This window comes from Panthera pardus, unplaced genomic scaffold, assembly GCF_024362965.1.
Source record: "Panthera pardus isolate Hobbes unplaced genomic scaffold, ASM2436296v1 HiC_scaffold_6, whole genome shotgun sequence".
NCBI lineage: Eukaryota > Metazoa > Chordata > Mammalia > Carnivora > Felidae > Panthera > Panthera pardus.
This window is the reverse complement of record NW_026526991.1, coordinates 118,812,328-118,831,690: the sequence shown is the minus strand read 5'-3', so window position 1 is coordinate 118,831,690 and position 19,363 is coordinate 118,812,328. Positions and strand designations below refer to the sequence as shown.

Below are 19,363 nucleotides of genomic sequence, written 5' to 3'. Positions count from 1 at the left end.
ACCCTGTAATCTCTGTGGTTTAGCACAACCAACGTTAATGTTTTGAACACAGTGGAATGTGGATATTCCCGGCCAGGTGGATCTCCTGAGGGCCCACCTTCAGGCCGGCTCTGGGACCTAGGCCCCTTCTGTGTAGCCTGCCGCCATTCGCCAAGGCCTTGACGGCTTCCTCTGGAGCTTTGACTGGCAGCTAGCCCAAGATCAAAGAGAAGGAGCACGGAAGATCATTCAGCAAGGCTGGGGGCCAGGGCTGAAGGTGGCCCACATCACCTCTGGCCACCCACACTGCATTGACTGGAGGAATTAGGACCAGGCCCCAGCTAGATGAAGGCTGGAAAACGCAGCTTTTCTGTGTATGCAGCAGGAGAACGTTATGGTTTGAAGTCACGGACGGACAAAATCCTGTCGCTGCCACAGAAGGCCCGGAGAGGTTGTACAGCCAGAGGAAACAGCAACTCCCCACGGTGTTCCTATGACAAGAGAGGATCCTGGCACCATTGCAAAGCTCCATCTTGGAGATAGCGAACCGGAAGCCTCTACAAAGAAGGGAGGGACTCCCTCTCAAAGAGGCTGTGGCCTACCGAATCTGAACTCGGGAATAAAATCTCAGGGAAGTCTTGTCGCTGGCTCGCAGGTGGAAGGCAGGCGTGGAATGTCTGAAGGATGCGAGGTCTCAAATCTCTTGCTGTGAAGTCAGCTGACTTGGCTGAGGCCACCTGAGCTGTGGCCCAGAGGCCAGCCTTCAGCTCCCGTGGGCTCCTGCCCTCAGGATAACCTGCTGCGTCTCAGCAGAGTCTCTCTCTCTGGCACTGCCGCCCTCCTCATCCCTGCTTCTGCTCCCGGGAATGCTAGAGGGGCTGTTCTCTGCTCGACACTCCTGTTCTGCTCTGTGCCCTGCTTGGAGTGGGCTAGGAAGAGCAGTTTCCCGGGGCCGTGCGGAGGCTGGGAGCGGCAGGAAGGGGAAACTGGAAGCCTTGCCTTCACGCTACAGCATCGTTGTTTGTTTGACACGGATTCCCAGAATAGCAAGTGGCTGGACACACCCATACTTCAATGTTAGCACCAGAGTGCATTCCAGACAAGAAATAGAACTGGATTTCTGTGTGGATGGCTTTGTGGATAATGAAGAAGGGGTGGGACTCAGATCTCTGACTCCACGGCTGTGGAATTGTGACTACCTGTCCTTTGCCCGGTCGCCTCTTGTTTTGTCCTGCTTAGTTTTTCTCCCCAGCTGAAGGGTCACGGTGTCCCCAAATGACTGGAGTGGTAGAGTTGTCAGTTCTCCCTCAGGCCCGGGAATTGAGAGCCCCCAAGAACTGAGCCTCCCTGAGGAAAGGGCTCAGGTGACCGGGACGCGTGTTCAAGTGGCTTTGTGTGGACAGTAGGGTTGGGGTGTTGTTGGTGCCTGTGAGCAGGTGCCTGGTGGTGGGACGGGAGACAGACCGGGCCGATAGCGGAGTGGGGTGAAGGGCAAGAAGGGGAGCCACGGGAAGGAGTGAGCCCCGCCCTCAATTGGGCGTCCGCCAAAGGACTGTGCCTTTGGCCGTTGGTGCATTTGGGCATCAGTGCTTTTGCTGCCTTCCTCCAGGTCACATTCAACCTTGTTAAACAACTGGAGACATTTTAGAAGAATGCACAAAAAAGAAAAAATGGGAAAGTAACATAAGGCTGACGTGACCTTCCGGTGCAAAGTGTTAGAAAACGGCAGGGGTTGAGGGTCAGCAAGTTGGGGCTTCCCAGAGGTAAATGGTGACAGGAGATTGGCTGCAAAGACCGCCACTCCTCCCCTCCCCCGCTCCTTTCCGAATTTATCTGAAGGAAGAAAGCGGAAAACTGTTCTCAGTCTCCAAGGGGCTACCGTTCTGGCTGTCTTGACCTAGTCTGAGGATCCTTCGATGAGACAAAATAGTTCTTGTGAGTCTGTGTGGCAGAGCAAGGCAGATGGAACTTTCTGCTGCTGTTGGTGGCTGAAGGTGCCTGAACATTTATCCATATGGGTGTCTGTGTGTTTGCCCATGTGAAGAAGTCCCCTTCCCGGAGATTCAATCCCGCCAATTAATCTAGCTGCCCAGGATCATTTTTTAAAATATGTTAATGATGTCGAAAGTAATCGTTAAGAATACTGTGTAAAAGTCAATAGTGTTATATGAAGTATACAACAAGTTTTTGGCCAATGTAAAACTCATGTGCACACACACGCACTCCGAAAGCTAAAGCGAAACCAGATTGCACACGTATTTACCAACCTGACATATGGCATTTTTTGCAACTCGCTTTATTCAGTGGATCCTGTTACTTCTGTTTTATTAAAGAAGACACCACAAAAAAGGCAGCCGTCATGTGGGTCCATGTAATGAGAAAGGAGCCTAAATAAATGATACAGTTAATCTCTCAATATCTTTTTAATCAACAGTTCAGTCTTCTTCCCCTTCTAAATTTACTGCTGAAACTAATGAAGAGTAGGAGAATTAACTAATTTGGCTATTTTTTCCTCCCTTTCCTCATTGGTGTCTGATGGAGATGCTATAATTAGCAATGTAATGAGAAGTGAAGGGTAAACAAGAAGAATTGTTCCCAGAACACCATTCTCCGGATGGAAAACCAGAATAGGAAAACCAGCCTAAGTTGAAAATGTTCACTATGCCTAACCCAAGGGCGTCAGACCTGGGGTTGTCTACAGAGGCATTTCTAGACAACGAGGGAAATGCACTGGGGGCATGGCCTTTAGATGAGCTGGTGTGTGTATAAACTGGATGCTCTGGGTATCACTGGTGTGAAGTTTCGTTTGTCTCTCTGAGACTCAAGTCTAGAACTTTCAAATAGTGGATCTTTTTTTCTGCACAGAACTTTTAAAGGTAAATAATTAGCAAATGAGCTTTTACCGGAAACTTCTTTAAAAACTCATTGAGACTGGGTTTTAAAGGATCTAGAGCTAGAAGACGCTGCACATCTAATACTGGTCCAGCCATCCTCATTTAATGAATGAAGATGGTGAGGTTTAGAGATCATATTGTATGGTCTGGGTGTGAGGTTAAAGGCAGGACGCCTGAGAGCCCAGGGTTCCCGGATCAGGAGTACCTTATCCTGCCTGCATCTGTGTGGTGTGTAAGTACGGCTCCTGCTGAAGAGAGTCTGAAGTGCTTTTGAATGTTCGTAACTCTCCCTTTCTAGTTTTGTTTTTTAAGAAGTAATTCTCCTTTTTCAGTCAGCTAGAAGATGCAGACCTGACGCCCTACTTGCCAACCATTGAGAATGAGCAGAGATTCCCTATCCACTGTCATCACCTGCCTCCTTTGCTCCCTTCTAGGTGGACATCAAGTTGGCCTGGAAAGGCCGTGTCCGAGACAAGGTCAAGGCCAAGGGTCTAGGTCAAGGCCATCAACATGTACCATATCTCTGTCCTTTTCACTGTGTGTTTTAAAGTCCACTTCAGGCAAAATGTGTCCAAGCCTTTATATTCTCTCCATTCTTACCTAATAGTAATATTGACCTAATAAAATTCTAATGTTTGCTTGGTTTATGCTAATGGAGGGGGGCTGGAGTTTTCAGGGGGTTCATCTGTCTGTGATTATAATGCCTATTTCTGGTCTTGGGGATGAAATAAGTGTCTCCGAAACCACCGTCAGATTATGAAACTATAAAAGTCCTGTTACCAGCATGAGGTTGCAATTAAAACAAAAACAATAATCAGAATCACTGGAACTAACTTTTCTATAATTACAGTTGAAGGTAAGGGGTAACCCAGTTGCCTGCAAACTTGTCTGACCAAGTGTTCTCCTTCTGAATAATCTCAGGAAAAGAGTCGGAAACGACCACCTTTCTCTCTACAACTTTTTGCGTTAGTGCAATTTTTCTCATTTCCTTTGTTGATTTGGTTCCCGTCTTGCCTAAAAAACAAATAACCTGCCAGGTTATGGTTACATATTAACAGCATCCAGAAACCCTCTTAGTGTTCTGTAAATGACATTTCTAGTAAAATCTTTCATTGCAAACTGTATTTTTTTTTTTTTTTGTCTTTCAGAACAAGGAAAAAGCAATCTACAAGTCACGTCATTAGAAGATGCAGAATGTCGCAGAACCAAGGAACGCCTTTCTAATGGGAACAGTCGCGTTTCAGTTTCCAAGTCTTCCCGCAATATCCCAAGGAGACACACTCTAGGTGGACCCCGCAGTTCCAGAGAAATACTGGGAATGCAAACATCTGAGATGGACAGGAAGAGAGAAGCTTTCCTGGAACATCTGAAGCAGAAGTACCCCCATCATGCCACCGCGATCATGGGCCACCAAGAGAGGCTGAGAGACCAGGTACGACCATGTTGCCGTTCGAGATGAGCAGAGCTCGTTCTGCAATGAACGTGAGGGAGAGCAAAGTGGCAGGTCAAAGGGGACAAAACGGATGAGTGGATCGTGCCCACCTTTGGGTCGTTCCAGATCTCTTTGTGGGTTTGCGAGACGGAGGCAGCTTACGGGAAAGGTTTGACCTGAAGCCTCAGTTGTCTTTATCAGCGTGTCAGAGAGGGGAGACCCAGAGAGGAGGCAGTCCCCCCCAAATGTGTCCCGATGTTCAACCACAAATACATCTAAACTGCAGGCGGTGAGGCGGTCTTACTTTACTGAGCCAAGCCCAGGATCCATTACTGTGCACCCAGATAGCACTTAAGTGCTTAACACGGTGAATGAATGAATGAATGAATGAATGAAGACATATATACATACATATGTATGTACATACATACTTACATACATACGTATAGACAGACAGACAGACATAAATACATTTTCAGGGTAAAGGAGAGCACAGAGGGATAGATTGTGATGAACCCCTTTTCCTTAGCAAGCTGACATTAGGGTTTTGTTTCTATTCTCTGTTTTTTTTTTTCCTTTTAATCACAGATGTTTACCTTTCGCATTCTTGGCTTTCTGCTGTCATCAGCTACCTGTTTTTTCAGGTTATCTTGACAGCTACACAGACAGCACCCATTTGTGCCTTGGGATGTTGTTGTTTCTTGGCTGTATGCAATGACTTTTTGGCAGGCCACAAAGTTTTGGGGGGGTCCCCCGAAGGCCCCACAGGCATGTGATCAGATTGACCTTTGAGGATGCAGAACATAGTAAAGGAAGCAGGGCCACTGCGACACACGTGGTCGGGGTAGAGGACAGGCTGTTATTGATTTCCACACTCCAGAGAGAGAGACCCATTTAGCGTGTTAAGTTGGCGGTCCTGCCAGTTAACCGGTTACCAAAGTGATGTCTGACTAACTCAGCTTTCTATCTTCCGTGGAAATGGAAATTGGCATTTGCCTGAACAATTTGAACCTATACTTCATCCTCCCTCTCGATTTGTTGGTTTATTTATTTTAAAAAAATCTTTTGGGGCGCCTGGGTGGCTCAGTCGGTTAAGCGTCCAACTTCTGCTCAGGTCACGATCTCACTGTCCATGAGTTCGAGCCCCGCGTTGGGCTCTGTGCTGACTGCTCAGAGCCTGGAGCCTGCTTCCGATTCTGTGTCTCCCTCTCTCTCTGACCCTCCCCTGTTCATGCTCTGTCTCTCTCTGTCTCAAAAATAATAAACGTTAAAAAAATTTAAAAAAAATAAAAAATAAAAAATTTTTAATGTTTATTTATTTTTAAGACAGAGACAGAGTGTGAACAGGGGAGGGGCAGAGAGAGAGGGAGACACAGAATCCAAAGCAGGCTCCAGGCTCCAGCCCCAAGGTGTCAGCACAGAGCCCGACGCGGGGCTTGAACCCAAGAACTGCGAGATCATGACCCGAGCTGAAGTTGGAGGCTTAACCCACTGAGCCACCCAGGCGCCCCATCGATTTGTCAGTTTAAATTCAACCCTGGTTTCTCCAAAATCTTTATTAAAGTACCTAAAAATATGAAATGAGTGTATAGGCTGTATGTTTGCTTTTTGCTCACGTTGCCAAAAGGTGGCAAACCCAGAAGAGGAGAGAAGAAACAGGAGGCCTGGCTGATGTAGATAAATTCTTTAGTAGTTAAGAAAAGGATGACTCCTTTCATTTCAAGCATATATAGAAAGTACCCCCTATTTATTTATTTATTTACTTATTTTAAAATTTGTTTATTTATTTTGATAGAGACAGTGAGTAGGGAAGGGGCAGAGAGAGAGGGAGAGAGAGAATCCCAAGCAGGCTTTGCTCTGTCAGCACAAATCCTGATGCAGGGTTCCATCCCATGAACCATGGGATCAGGACCCGAGCTGAAATCAACAGTTGGATGCTTAACTGACTGAGCCACCCAGGTGCCCCTTTACTTACTTATTTAAAATGTATTTCCTACAGTTTTCTTGAGGTATAACTGACATGTAAAAAATGTCCCTAATTTTTAGTCGATAGTAGGGTCACTCTCCATATATGTAACGTGTCGCATGTTTGTGAGGCACCGTACTTTATCCAAAGTGGTTCAGATCGAGGACACTCAAACTCAGAATAGTTACAGTCTCACGATTTGCTAAGGGAAAGTTGGAATTTGAATCTGGTTAAGTCTGAGCTCAGAACCCTTGTTTATTTCACTGTTCTTTAAGTTGATCATTGCCTATGGAGCATGTAGTGTGGTGAGGAAAAAAAAACGACAAATTCCTTCTACCTGTCTAGGTTCTTGACTAACTAATAATTAAATTGATATAAGACAGATTAACAGAAGAAAAACAAACAAAAGCTTAATGATGTGTATGCTTCCTGTGTATACATGGGAGAGACCCAGGAACTCTGAGTAACTCCCTAAAATGGCCAAAGCCATCACCTTAAATATCATGTTCAGCTAAAGACAAAAGAAGATGTTAGGAGTAGGGAGTCAATTATGGGAAGTTACCAAGAAAAGCATAATAAACAAGGTCAAGTTGTTATGGCCTAAAATAATTTGGATACTGGTCCTGGCTCAGAGAAAGAGCTATTACCAGAGATTACTTTTTCTCTGGAATACTTATCTGTATGGCAGGGCGAACATCTAATTATGCATCATCTCTCCTTGTTGTCCTGTGAATCACCCTCCTCCCCTTTGAAGCACTAAGCCCCTATCCCATTCCCTAGGTCAGGATAGCATATAAGCCTCAACTGACCCAACATGTCCTTGGGTCTCATATTCTTATGGGGCTCCCATACATACATAATTAAATTTGTTTTTCTTTGTTAATCTCTTTTATGTCAATATACCGGTCAAAAAACCTAAAAGGGTAGAGGAAATTTTTTTTCCTCTCCACCAGTCTGTACATGAAGTGTAAGGGATAGGGTGAGGTTGTGTGTGTGTGCGTGTGTGTGTGTGTGTGAGAGAGAGAGAGAGAGAGAGAGAGAGACTATGGGGCCAGTGGTCACGGTGAAGGAGGTTAGGAAATTGATTATGTGTTGAATGAGGAAGGTGGAATGTATTTTTTTAAGTTAGAAATGTATTCATCTTGCTGAGAAATTAGTATTTCAAAATGGTATATTTTCCATGCTAAAATATTTCAATTGTTATCATTACTGTTATTATTTATCATCTCATAACTATTGCTACTGCTATGATGATAGTAACTGGCTAAAACTCTCACATGGGGAGCCTAAATATAACCTGAAGGGTGCATGGTATCAGATGACAAGGAATAATGACTGTGGCTTAGTGGCCCCAACCTCTGATCTCCTATCCCATGCATGTCTGCCACAGGTGTAGTCTGGCCATGGCTGGTCAGCTGTCCCTTTACTGGGTAACTCAGGATGAATTCTTGTGTATTCCAAGCTGACCATCCAGAGAGGGATAGAGTCTGATGCATGGATCTGTGTATATATTTTTTCATTCCATTGTAGTGTCGCCAATGAACCCTAATCAGAGGTAAGCTCAGGTAATGGTTTAGGAAATTCCTATGGACAGTACTTCATCCTCTGGCTTTTCTATTCTTTTTCACCTGCTGCTTGGTTCCTCTTTCCTGTCTTCTTCTCCACGATGCCCTTTGTTCCTCCCCGACCTTAAAGTGGATTATTCCAGGCTTCCTTTGCAGGAAGATCAGATGACCAGCCATACGGAGGAATTCAAATAAACAAGTCTGACCACTTATCTAATATTGAGCTTCTCAGTACCACGTATCCTTGTGGTGGCTGTTTGCCTGGCTGCCTCCCAGAGAAGCGGCCTTCATGAACAGAGTGCCACTGGGGGGAGTTTGAGAGGAAGATGGTAACTGCGGCAGCCAGCGTCTTACCTGAAATATCTGGGTACCAAGGGCATGTAGGTTCCAGTTCCTTGGTATTAAACATAAGGAGAATTAGAGCCTACCTTACATTTCAGAATCTGAGTCCAGACGCTGGAAGGCTTATGGTTGAAAACTTCAATTTGGGCCTTTGAAAATAAGTCAGTCAAGAATTTTCTTCAGTCTAAATTATTTGAACAGAGGTCTCCTGATGGGAGAACAGCCATGTTGAGTAGCAACCTCCTTCCTACCTGTCTTCAAAGATAGCAGATGGCCATTAATGCCGCATAGTGTTTATGTAGTAAAGGTTACTTGTGTGGGCCAGTCAGGGGGTGAAGCTACATCACCTGGCAGCTAAGGGTGTGGTTCTGGGACAAGGCAGGGCTGGGTCGGAATCCAGCCTCCTCCATGTGCTAATTGCAGGATTGGAGCTAATGACTTCATCCTTCTCTGTCTCAGTTCCCCCATTTGTCAAAGGACAATAATCTCAGTATCTCAGAGTACTGAAAAACAGCCTCAGAAAGCCGTGGATCTTCCTCCTGTTTCAATGGCAGCTCGTGGCATTACAGTCTTCTGGTCTATGGTATCCAAAAGAAGAGTCTCAGTGGTTCTTATTTTCAGATTAGTATTTAAAGGCAGTTTTCTTTTCTGCCCACGCTTATTTGAGTACCCGAAGATTATTTTTTCCATCGTCAGAGCGTAACTTTATTATAATTCCGAAACTTATTTCGATTTTTCCTTCATCAAAAGCTTAAAATTTGGATTTCTTTCACTTATTCATCCCATATGTATTTATTTGGCACCTGCCGTGGTAAAGGTGCTGTGATGAGGCGTGATCCCTGCCATCAAGTCAATAAAAGAAATACGGCTTTCTAGCACAGATACCGATCCTTCATGATCCAGCCCAAATGTCGCTCCTTCTGAGTTGGTCATAACGTCTTGCAGTACCTATATTGTAGTATCTAATCATGCCTTTATTGTACTTCTCTTTGTGTTTCTTTCTCCCACGTAGAATATTTTGGAGGACAAGAACCTTGTCTTAAATACCTTTGTAAAGTCACCATTTAAGGGAGTATGGAACCTAACTTAAGCATGATCGGTTTTTGTTGAATGAATGAATGAGTGTGCAGATTGTTGGTAGCAAACCTCCCTCTGTCAGCTCTGCTTCCGCTTTCTACACCTGTGTACGCGGGTATTGTTTGCTACCAATAATTTGTATGATCTGGACGTCACCTTCCACAGGGGAAGCTTTTTGAATGCAAAGCAGGGTTAATAGAGGGGAGGAGACAGTTAATACCTGATCACAACTCGTCTAATCACAGAAAGCCTATGATTTAAAGGGCTTCGCTATGTGACCCACAGACATTGAATGCCACACACTGAAAAGTGAGTAGGGCGCCTCGGTGGCTTAGTTGGTTAATTGTCCGACTTTAGCTCAGGTCGTGATCTCATGGTTCGTAGGTTCAAGCTCTGCATCTGGCTCTGTGCTGACAGCTTGGAGCCTGGAGCCTGCTTCGGATTCTGTGTCTCCCTCTCTCTCTGCTCCAACCCCTGCTCATGCTAAATAAACATTTAGGGTTTCATCAGCACATCGCACATCCATACATAGAACTTTATACTTATCTGTACAATGGCATTAATCACATTTAAATGTAATATAAATATATTAACATATATTTACACCTTTATGTAGTGGCATCTTTGACTTTTTTTTATAAACTTAATTATATTATGGCAGAATTTCAATCACACTGGATTATTCCTCATGCAGTAGATCTCAGGGTAATCATTGTATACCTTGGGAAATTGATGTCGTCCCTACGTCATGTGTGAAAACTCCAAATTAATCAGATGGTTTATTTTCCTTTTTTTTTTTTTTTAAAGATTTTAAGTAATTCTTTTTTTTAAATTTTTTTATTAATGTTTATTTATTTTTGAGAGAGTGCGAGTCGGGGAGGGACAGAGAGAGAGGGAGACACCGAATATGAAGCAGGCTACAGGCTCTGAGCTGTCAGCACGGAGCCCGACGGGGGGCTCTTACTCACAAACTGAAATCTGAGATCATGAAATCTCGAACTCATGAGCCATGAGATCATGACCCGAGCCGACGTTGGACGCTCAACCGACTGAGCCACCCAGGCGCCCCTAAGATTTTAAGTAATTCTACCCCCAACCTGGGGCTTGAACTCACAACCCCGAGATCAAGAATCACATGGTCTATGGACTAAGCCAGTCAGTGCCCCAATCAGATTTTTTTTTCCCTATCACATTTGTTCTTTTCCTATCACGTTTGTTCCAATCCTAATCAATCCATATATGTGAAGTGTTAGAATTTCTCAAATATGCATCTACATTCATGAATATGTGTGTCAGTGAAGCCTGGAAAGTGATCTAATTGGAACTAAAGGCACACTAAGACCATAGACCATCATTAGTGGAAGCCTTGGGCCCTGGTGAAGATGTGGATAAAAGGCTAAAGTTGTAGAGGGGGCAGGTTCTAAATAATTATGTATGCTTCATAAATAAATAAATAAATACACAAATGAAAAGTTTATAAATTAAACTAAAGCAATAGAACCCAGCTAAGAAATTCTTTAGAGCTACTAATTTATTCTCAACCAAAAAGGAAAATGATGGGAGAACAGCCATGTTTAGTGGCAAGAACCAGGGAGCTGTTCAAAACTAATGACTAAATACGCATTTACAGACCAGTTTCTTGCCTAAACCTTAAGGGAAAAGGAAACAGCATTTTGGCGCTTAAGAAATCTAATACAAGAGAGGCGCCTGAGTGGCTCAGTTGGTTGAGCGTCCCACTTTGGCTCAGGTCATGATCTCATGGCTCGTGAGTTCGAGCCCCGAGTCAGGCTCTGTGCTAACAGTTCAGAGCCTGGAGCCTGGTTTGGATTCTGTGTCTCCCTCTCTCTGACCCTCCCCTGTTCATGCTCTGTCTCTCTCTCTCAAAAATAAATAAACATTAAAAAGAAAATAAAAGAAATCTACTACAAGGTATGTGGAGCAAATACTAACAATAAGCCACAGTGGGATGGGGGAAGAAGGCCCTTACCCAGATGGAGAACGTGAGCATGGAGGTTAGTTAAATGTTCAGCATTTTTTTAGCACTGTTTTCTTGACTGCTGTTTATGGTGGTGAAACAGTGGAAAAGACTGCAAGGAGAACATCTTATTGGCCTCAGTTAATATTATGACACTATTGCTCTTTGCCCATATTGGTATATTTCACCGTCTCAACAACCCTGCGTGGTAGGCAATATTATGAACTCTCCTTAACAGAATGGGAAACTGAGGCACAGCTTACTTAGCTCTTGTTCACAGTGACAGGGCAAGTCACCGGTACTGAATCCTGTTATTTGGCTGTGGGGCAGGTCTTGCTTTCTTGCCTCCAGATCACACCATCTCTCTGATGCGCAGCAAAACCAATAGACATTAGTCTAAAATGTCGAGAAAATGGAGAAGGGTTGGACTGGGGGTACCGGTTTGGTCATTGTCGTAAGTATGCAATTTGGTGGTCATCTTACAGTGGCTGAAATGCCCGCCTCCTATTAGATTGGCCTTCAATAATTCTGGAAAGAAAAGGAATTTGGCACCAAAGAAGCAGTGACGTAAATAGTGATTTAAGTATCTACGGAACGTAAACGTTGAGATGTTACTATTGCCAGAGCAACACCTCCAAATGGAAGGATCATGGTGTCATGACAAAATTACAAGCTACATTTAGAGAATTTATATTAGCATATATGGGAGCATTTAATGAAGTGAGATGTAATGAAATGCTGGAGCCTGTGAACAAAGGATATAATTACGATGGAAAGAATCAGTACAAAAAAACTGCCCTCAGAAATTCCAAATCTTGGCTATGTCTAAGAGAAATCAGAATGCAATCAGAAACAATAGTCATCGAAATTTGGGCGTGATGAAAAACAATGGGAAAAAAATAAGCAGAAAGAGCAGTCTACTACGAAACAGATGATGATGTTACTTGAGGGACCAGCTGAAGGAGCTCGCTGGAAATGTTTCCCAGGGGACTGATATTTTGAATTGTGACTTAAAGGAGATGGAAATGCATTTCTGAAGATTTGGAATATGACAGAGTAGGACATCTGGGGGCAGGGTGAGGGGGCACTCAGCGATCAAAGAGACTAAATTCAAGGAGTTGCGTTTTCACTTGCAAAATTGATTGGAAGTTGACGTTAATCACAGAGGATACAGGAAAACAGGAAAAGAATCCTAAATGGGGATCATTCGTAACACATGGCTTTTGATCCATGTTTAATTGGGTGCCACCAAACTCTGCATTAGCTTTCGTTTTAATTAGTGGAAGGAAGAGCAAGAGAACAGTGTTATATTAAGAAGAGGTCTGAAAGCAAATCAAAATAAGATTCTACTGGAAAACCTGCTAAGGAGTGTCGGGGAGTAGGTGGGAAGTGAAGGGGAGTCAGAAACCCAAGTGTGGCTATGCGGTGGCAGGAGACGCCTCTGATGTGGTGATCGGCAAAACCTAGAGAAAACTGCCACCAGCTCAGATGGAGATTTGCAGTATTGAGGAATCCAGAAAAGACCAATGTGATTCAGTCCAGCTGATTGATACAGAACTCGTATCACAGGCGTTTAGACTGTCCTCTGCTTTCTCGTAGCCGGCTTACGTCTTTGCCTTTATTCATCCTTCCTGCAGGTGTTTTCTTGGATTAATTCAATCAGATGGTTGTTTTTCATCGACCTACACTGTCAGCTCGACATCAGGCAGTATGTGTAGAGTAGCCAGTACCTGCCCTGCCGGGGGCGCGTCTGTTGAGTGATAACTATGGGGTCCGATATAACTGAGTTTTTTATATGCTGGAAGCTCTGAGCTGTGCAGCGTAGGTGAATCATCTGTTTTCCTGAGGCTTTTCTTAACCGCAGAAATGAGACTGACGATACTTTTGTGGTGAGGATTACATGAGATGATACCTCCTATCAAATAGATCGCAGGTGTTGAGTACCTGTGAAAACCCTTTGCATTCAGGAGAGCGTTATCCTGGAGGGGTGAGGGCAGTATGCATTAGGGCAGCATAAAACAGTGTGTGTTCTACATTGCAGCGATCTAGGGACACCTGGGTGGCTCAGTTAGTTGAATGTGTCACTTCGGCTCAGGTCACGATTTCATGGTTTGTGAGTCTGAGCCCCACATCGGCCTCCCTGCTGACAGCGTGGAGCCTGCTTGGGATTCTCTCTCTCTCCCTTTCTCTCTGCCTCTCCCCCACTCATGCTCACTCTCTCTCAAACTAAATAAATAAACTATAAAAAAAATAAAGAATAAATGAAATAAAGAAATTGCAGTGATCTAGATCAGCATTTTGTAAAAACATGCTCTGCTGAATCCTGGATCCCCAGGCTGTTACTAGTTGTTTGGGGAATGGAGAGAAAGTCTCTAATTTGGGGATATTTTTGGTTATCTAGAGTTAAATGAAATTCTACACTGCAGGGTCTGTCCGATCTTTTAATATGCTAAAAGGCATTCTACGTCTCATTTGGATATTTGGGAACACGTGGGTGAAGAATGAAACATAATGTTTCCCAAGCCTGTTTGACCACAGAATTATTGCTTTGGGGACTCTTCTTCTGTGAGACACGCCAGGGAATGGGAGTATGTACTTCAAAAGCTTGCTGGGGTTCAGAGCAGTGGGAGAGCAGAGGGGGAGGATTTCACACAGAGATGGACATTTGAATGGTGTCTCTTGGAATGATAGAGGTCTCCTGGAGACAGACTTGTCCTCATTATCTATTTCTTCGATCCCCAGGGCATAGTAGGTATTCAGCAAATATCTGTGGCAAGGAGATTAATGGATTATGATTTGAATGGATAGAATGCAGCCATGAAGGCATTGTGACTGAGGAGGAGGGGGACAGGAAGAGACAATGTTGAGACAAGAATAGAGGTGGCTCCCCTGTGAATCAATGGGTAGGCCAGTCTAAGTGAGGTGATGGTGTCATTCGGCAGAGGGGGAAGACAGGGGAGTCAGGCAGAGGACGGCCAGGTTGTGTTGGACCTTGAAAGTCAGCAGAAAGCTTGGACTGTCAGACACAGGGCAACCTTGTAGTCTTGAGCTCAGAAGTGGAATAGAAGCAAAGTTGAAAGGTTATCTGCTCGGTGCTATGTAGGAGGGACCGTGAGAACAGCCTGGGTCCTGGCCTGGAAATGGTTGCAGCATCCGGGCCACAGTGATAAGGCTTTGGGCATGGAGCTCAGCCAGCACTGAAGGATGACACGCACATCAGATATTCGAAAGAAAAATGGGAATGACTTGGGGTCTGATTGGAGAAGGATGAAGGGGCGAAGGGCTGTGGCTGGGGTAGTGGGGAAGGCAAATGCGCCCAATGAGCACCCCATGTCCTCACTCAGCTCCTACCTGTGCCCAGACCTTGAGCAAGTCACTAAGCACCCTGTGTCATCTGTCCATAAGCGTGGAACCACTGAAAGACCAGTGGACTGCCAAGGAAGCATGTTAGTGATCGTCACGAGAGGGATGGGTGTTAACTCTTGGGATCAGCTATAGGGATGGGACTTGGAGGAAAAAAAATCTGGTCTGGAGCCCAGTGGGTTTTTCAGCAAAATTGTGTAGTTTTTGGACTTTTGCACCAACCTCCTTTTGCCTTCCTCTCACAGTACCTTTGTTTTATCAGGCCTGCCCTCTCCTCTTCCTGCCCTTCCCCTGATGTGAGATGTTCGAGGGGTGTGCTCCAACCAGTGTGCAAGCGTGGAGGTGACTTGTGAACAGTGGGTAATGCTCAGGGGCCGTCACATGGAGCTTTGAACTGAGCCACAGGTTTTGACAGTGTGGAGATGAGTACAGCTTACTACACTTAGTTGTGTCAAACTTGCCCCAAAGGGATATTTTTGGGCCAGTGGAATGTACAAGGATTTCCTCCATGAGCACTTCCCGAGGTCACAGCCGGAGCAGTCACCGGTTTTACTCAAACAACACGGGGACGCTGATGGGAGAGGAGCAGGTGGATGGGGTGGTATTGTTGTAGCGGTTGTTCGGGAGACATGAATGGGCTGTACGTGCTATCATTACTGCTCACTGATTCCATCTTTTGGGTCCATTGTCCTCCCTCTGTCCCTCCTTGCCTTCTCTCTTTCCTTTTTGTTTTGAAACATTTCAACTCAGCCAGAACATTCTCCTATGCAAATGTGCGCTGGGCATTGAATGTGCGAAGACCAATGCTCTTCCAGGTCCAGGATGTACTTGCCCCATGTCCATGTTCTTTCTCCAGTTACTCCACACAGCAACTGTTTTACTTCCGGTTGAGTGCCATGACCTTGAGTTGCCCCATAAGCTTTGAGAGCAAATGCCATTTTTACACCCTCTCTTGGGTTTATATGTTATGTGTATGTTTTTAAGTTTATTTATTTATTTTGAGAGAGTGTGTGTGTGTGTGCGCACATGGGAGCACAAGTGGGGAGGACCAGAAAGAGAGAGAGAGAGAGAATCCCAAGCAGGCTCTGCACACTGTTAGTCCGGAGCCCGATGCCAGGCTTGAACTCAGCTGGGAGAACATGACCTGAGCCGAAACCAAGAGTCAGATGCTTAACTGACTGAGCCACCCAGGCACCTCGGGTTTATTTGTTATATTGATTTCTTTCAAAGACTTAGTTTGCATTTATCTCTTCCAGATTATGATTTGCTGTCTCATCATTTTCAGCTTTTTTTCATAATTACCTGCCTTTTCCTAGTTTTTAAAGTTGTCTTTGTTATCTTCTGTAATTTCTTAAAGTGAGTATCAAGTTCATTTATTTTTAGTATTTCTTGTTAGTAATGAAGGCATTTAGGGGCATACATTTCCTGACACCAGGTTGGGCTGTGTCCTGAAGTTTTGTATGAAAATTTCCTGTTTCATTTCCTTAAGGACAGTTGAAAGTTTCAATTTTGATTTGTTCCTTTGATTTAAGGGTTTTCCAAGAGTATTTCATTTCCAAGTAGTTGAGATTACTATTTATTTATAATTTTATTGGATGTGATCAAAGAATGCAGTCTGTAAAATTGCTGCTTTTTAAGACGTTTAAGGATTTGTTTAAAATTTTTTGCATAGTCAAATGCATAATCAGCATTTGTAAGAATTGTGTTATGTATTCTTGAGAAATTGCTTATTTTATGTTCATTATATATACATATACACGTGCACACTTCTATATCAGGTTTGTTGTTTGTTTCATTTATTTTGTCATGGCCCTTACTTTTTCTAGTGCTGTTCAGTTTCAAACTGTGTATCATGGAGTCTCTCACTACCAACATATTTTTATCCTGTTCTTCTTGCATTCCTAAGAATTTTTGCTTTACAGCTTTTCATTTGTTTTATTTGTTGCAAACAAATTTTTGATGATCATTCCTTTCTCATAAATTGTCTTTTTACACTACCAGATGACCTCTGTATCCAGTTTAGTGTTTGTTAACTTTTCTTATTATTAATATTGTCACTTTGCGTTACATTTATCTGGTATAGACAGATGGTACTCATCTATTTTCAGGTTTTCTTTATTAATATTGAGTATGTTGTTTAGAAATTACATATAAGTTGGTTTTGCCTTTTTAGCTCAACTTATTAGTCTTTGTCTTTTAATGGGAGAATTTAGTCCATTGATATTTAGTGTAATACTCAGTGAACTTGATTATATTCCTTTATCTTAATTTCACAGGAAATATCTCTTCTTTATTAAATTCAGTTCATGCTCAGTAAACACTAAACAAAGTTTCAGTCATGACAGGCAGTATTTGAAATGACAGTAGGTGCTCCAAGTAAAAATGAGTGTCAGGCACTCATATGGAGGTAGGAGAGAACTGGAACCAGAGAATAAGACTGGGCAGATACCCATTGGCATTATCTGCTCTATTAGTCGAGGCTCTCCAGAGAAACAGAGAAACAGTTGGAAAGAGAGCAAGAGCAAGACTGAGAGAGAGAGATATTTAGTTTAGTTTGAAGAATTGGTTCACACAGTTGTGGGTACTGGCAACCTGAAGACTGTGGGGCCAGGCCACCAGACTGGAAATTCAGGGAAGAGTTGATGCTGCAGCCTTCAGTTCAACATCTGCAGGCAGGAAACTCAGGTAGGGTTTCTAGGTCTTGAGGCAGATTCTGCCCCCCCCCCCCACCACCTCCCCAAAGGGACTATAAGTCCCACCCACACTATGGTCAGAGTGTGCTGACTCAGAGTCTGCTGATTTAAGTGTTAATCACATCTAAAAAATACCTTCACAGCAACATTTAGACAGATGTTTGACCCAACGTCTGGGTACCACAGCCTAGCCAAGTTGACACAGAAAATTAACCAGCGCCGTAGCAAAAGCTGACCAAATGTAAATGGACCATCCCTAGAGCAAACAATGACTACAAACAAAAATAGAGTCAAAGTTCAAGCTTTAGGGAATTACCACAATTGGTTTTCATTTTTTGATTCAGAAATGAAAGCACCCTTCTTTTGGTGATGCATACAATCTGTGCTGGACTTAAGAAATGTATATTTGACTTTTTTTTTCCTTTTTAACGGTTGTCCGTATTTCTTGAGACCAGAACTTTAGGAGGTTGTGCCTCCTTCTTGAGTGTCCGCTGTTTCATTAGCCTTCTCTGCATGTTAGTGGTCTGTTTGTCCTGGGGTGGACGAGTGGTGATACATTAATCCTGCTCTGGACCGCTGTCAAAGGCCTCCATACAGCATGAAGCTAAATAGAGACCACCCTCCACCCCCCAAGGCTGCTGTGCTGATGGCCCACCCTGTCCCGACTCTTCCAGACCCCAGCCCAGCCCCATGTGTGGGCGTGGTGTTTCTGGGAGGATTTCTGGAAAGTCTGTGCAGTCCAATGTGCACCTTTGCAGTCCAGTGTGCTCCCTTTGCAGTCCAATGTGCACCTTCAGGCTTTACTAAACAAATCATTTTAGCATGACTTAGGTTAGTTAGGATTTTAGTGTCCTCCATTGTGAGCAGTGTTATTAAACCAGGATAACTGCTTGGTGGTTAAGCACATGTGTTTTGGATTTCAGTCTTGGGTCTGCCTGGATTAAAAGGGACACTCCCACACTTAGTGGGCATGTAGACTTACTCAAGTGACCTAAGCTCTTGAAGCTCCCTTTCTCCATTTATGAAATGAAGATAATAACCAGTCTTATATCACCTTTTGCTGTGAGACTTAAATCAGGTAAGGATTGCTTATTTTAATTATGAAAATATTGCTTCTTCTACCCAAAGAAGCATTCCTTTTCCACGTGACAACTTCTAATTCATTTTATTTACTTTTTTAAAAGATTTTGTTTTGGGGCGCTTGGGTGGCTCAGTTGGCTGAGCGTCCGACTTCCGCTCAGGTCATGATCTCACGGTTTATGAGTTTGAGCCCCACTCTGGGCTCTGTGCTGAGAGCTCAGAGCCTGGATCCTGCTTCGGATTCTGTGTCTCCTTCTCTCTCTCTGCCCACCCCGCCCCCGCCCCTGCTCATACTCTCTCTCTCTCTCTCTCTCTCTCTCTCTCTCTTTCAAAAATAAATAAAACATTAAAAAATTTTTTGTTTTAATGTTTATTTTATTCTTGAGAGAGGAGGGTCAGCAAGAGAGGGAGATAGAGGATGCCTAGAAGGCTCTGCACTGACAGCAGAGGGCCCGATGGGGAGCTTGAACTCACCAACCGTGAGATCATGACCTGAGCTGTAGTCAGACGCTTCACCGACTGAGCCACCCAGGTGTGTTTTTTAAGAAACAAAAACTCAGGCCATAGACGGTTAAATCCAACCTCTCCCACCAGTCACCTGTATCTTTATATGTTCATGGGCTTTTTCAGTGAGTGGATGTCTACATCTGTTATAAAAGGTTTATTGAAACAAATTCAAGAGAAAGAATCCCATTTGCTATCCAAATCCATCATGGATCCCTCTGATGTGGCTACATTTAGAAACAAAATAGCCCTTCTACATGCATTTGCTGAGCTCTGACTTGGTTAGTGGGGCTTAGTTGCTGGCAGGCAAATCACGGTGCTCTCATAGTCCAGCTCAGTCCAGCTCGCCATTTTCCGCGTTTAAGGACAGTAGGAAAAATCATTAGTGGATTTGCAAACCTTGGCTTTTCTGCCCGGCCTGTGTTTCCTTATTGCTGAGAGTATTATGCTCCACATTTACCCCGCTGTAAATATTTCAATATTCTCCATCATC

At 43.9% G+C, this 19,363-nt stretch overlaps 1 protein-coding gene across 7 annotated transcripts in view; it reads left to right on the top strand.

Annotated features, from left to right (window-relative positions):
- The window catches only part of KIAA1217 (KIAA1217 ortholog), a 447,403-nt gene that overhangs the window by 150,038 nt on the left and 278,002 nt on the right, over window positions 1–19,363 (top strand). For all 7 annotated transcript variants that reach the window (XM_053895904.1, XM_053895903.1, XM_053895907.1 and 4 more), the window contains exon 2: window positions 4,022–4,305. In XM_053895904.1, the coding sequence (XP_053751879.1) occupies window positions 4,192–4,305 (114 nt within the window). In that variant the 5' untranslated portion in view covers window positions 4,022–4,191. The remainder of the gene's footprint in view (window positions 1–4,021; window positions 4,306–19,363) is intronic.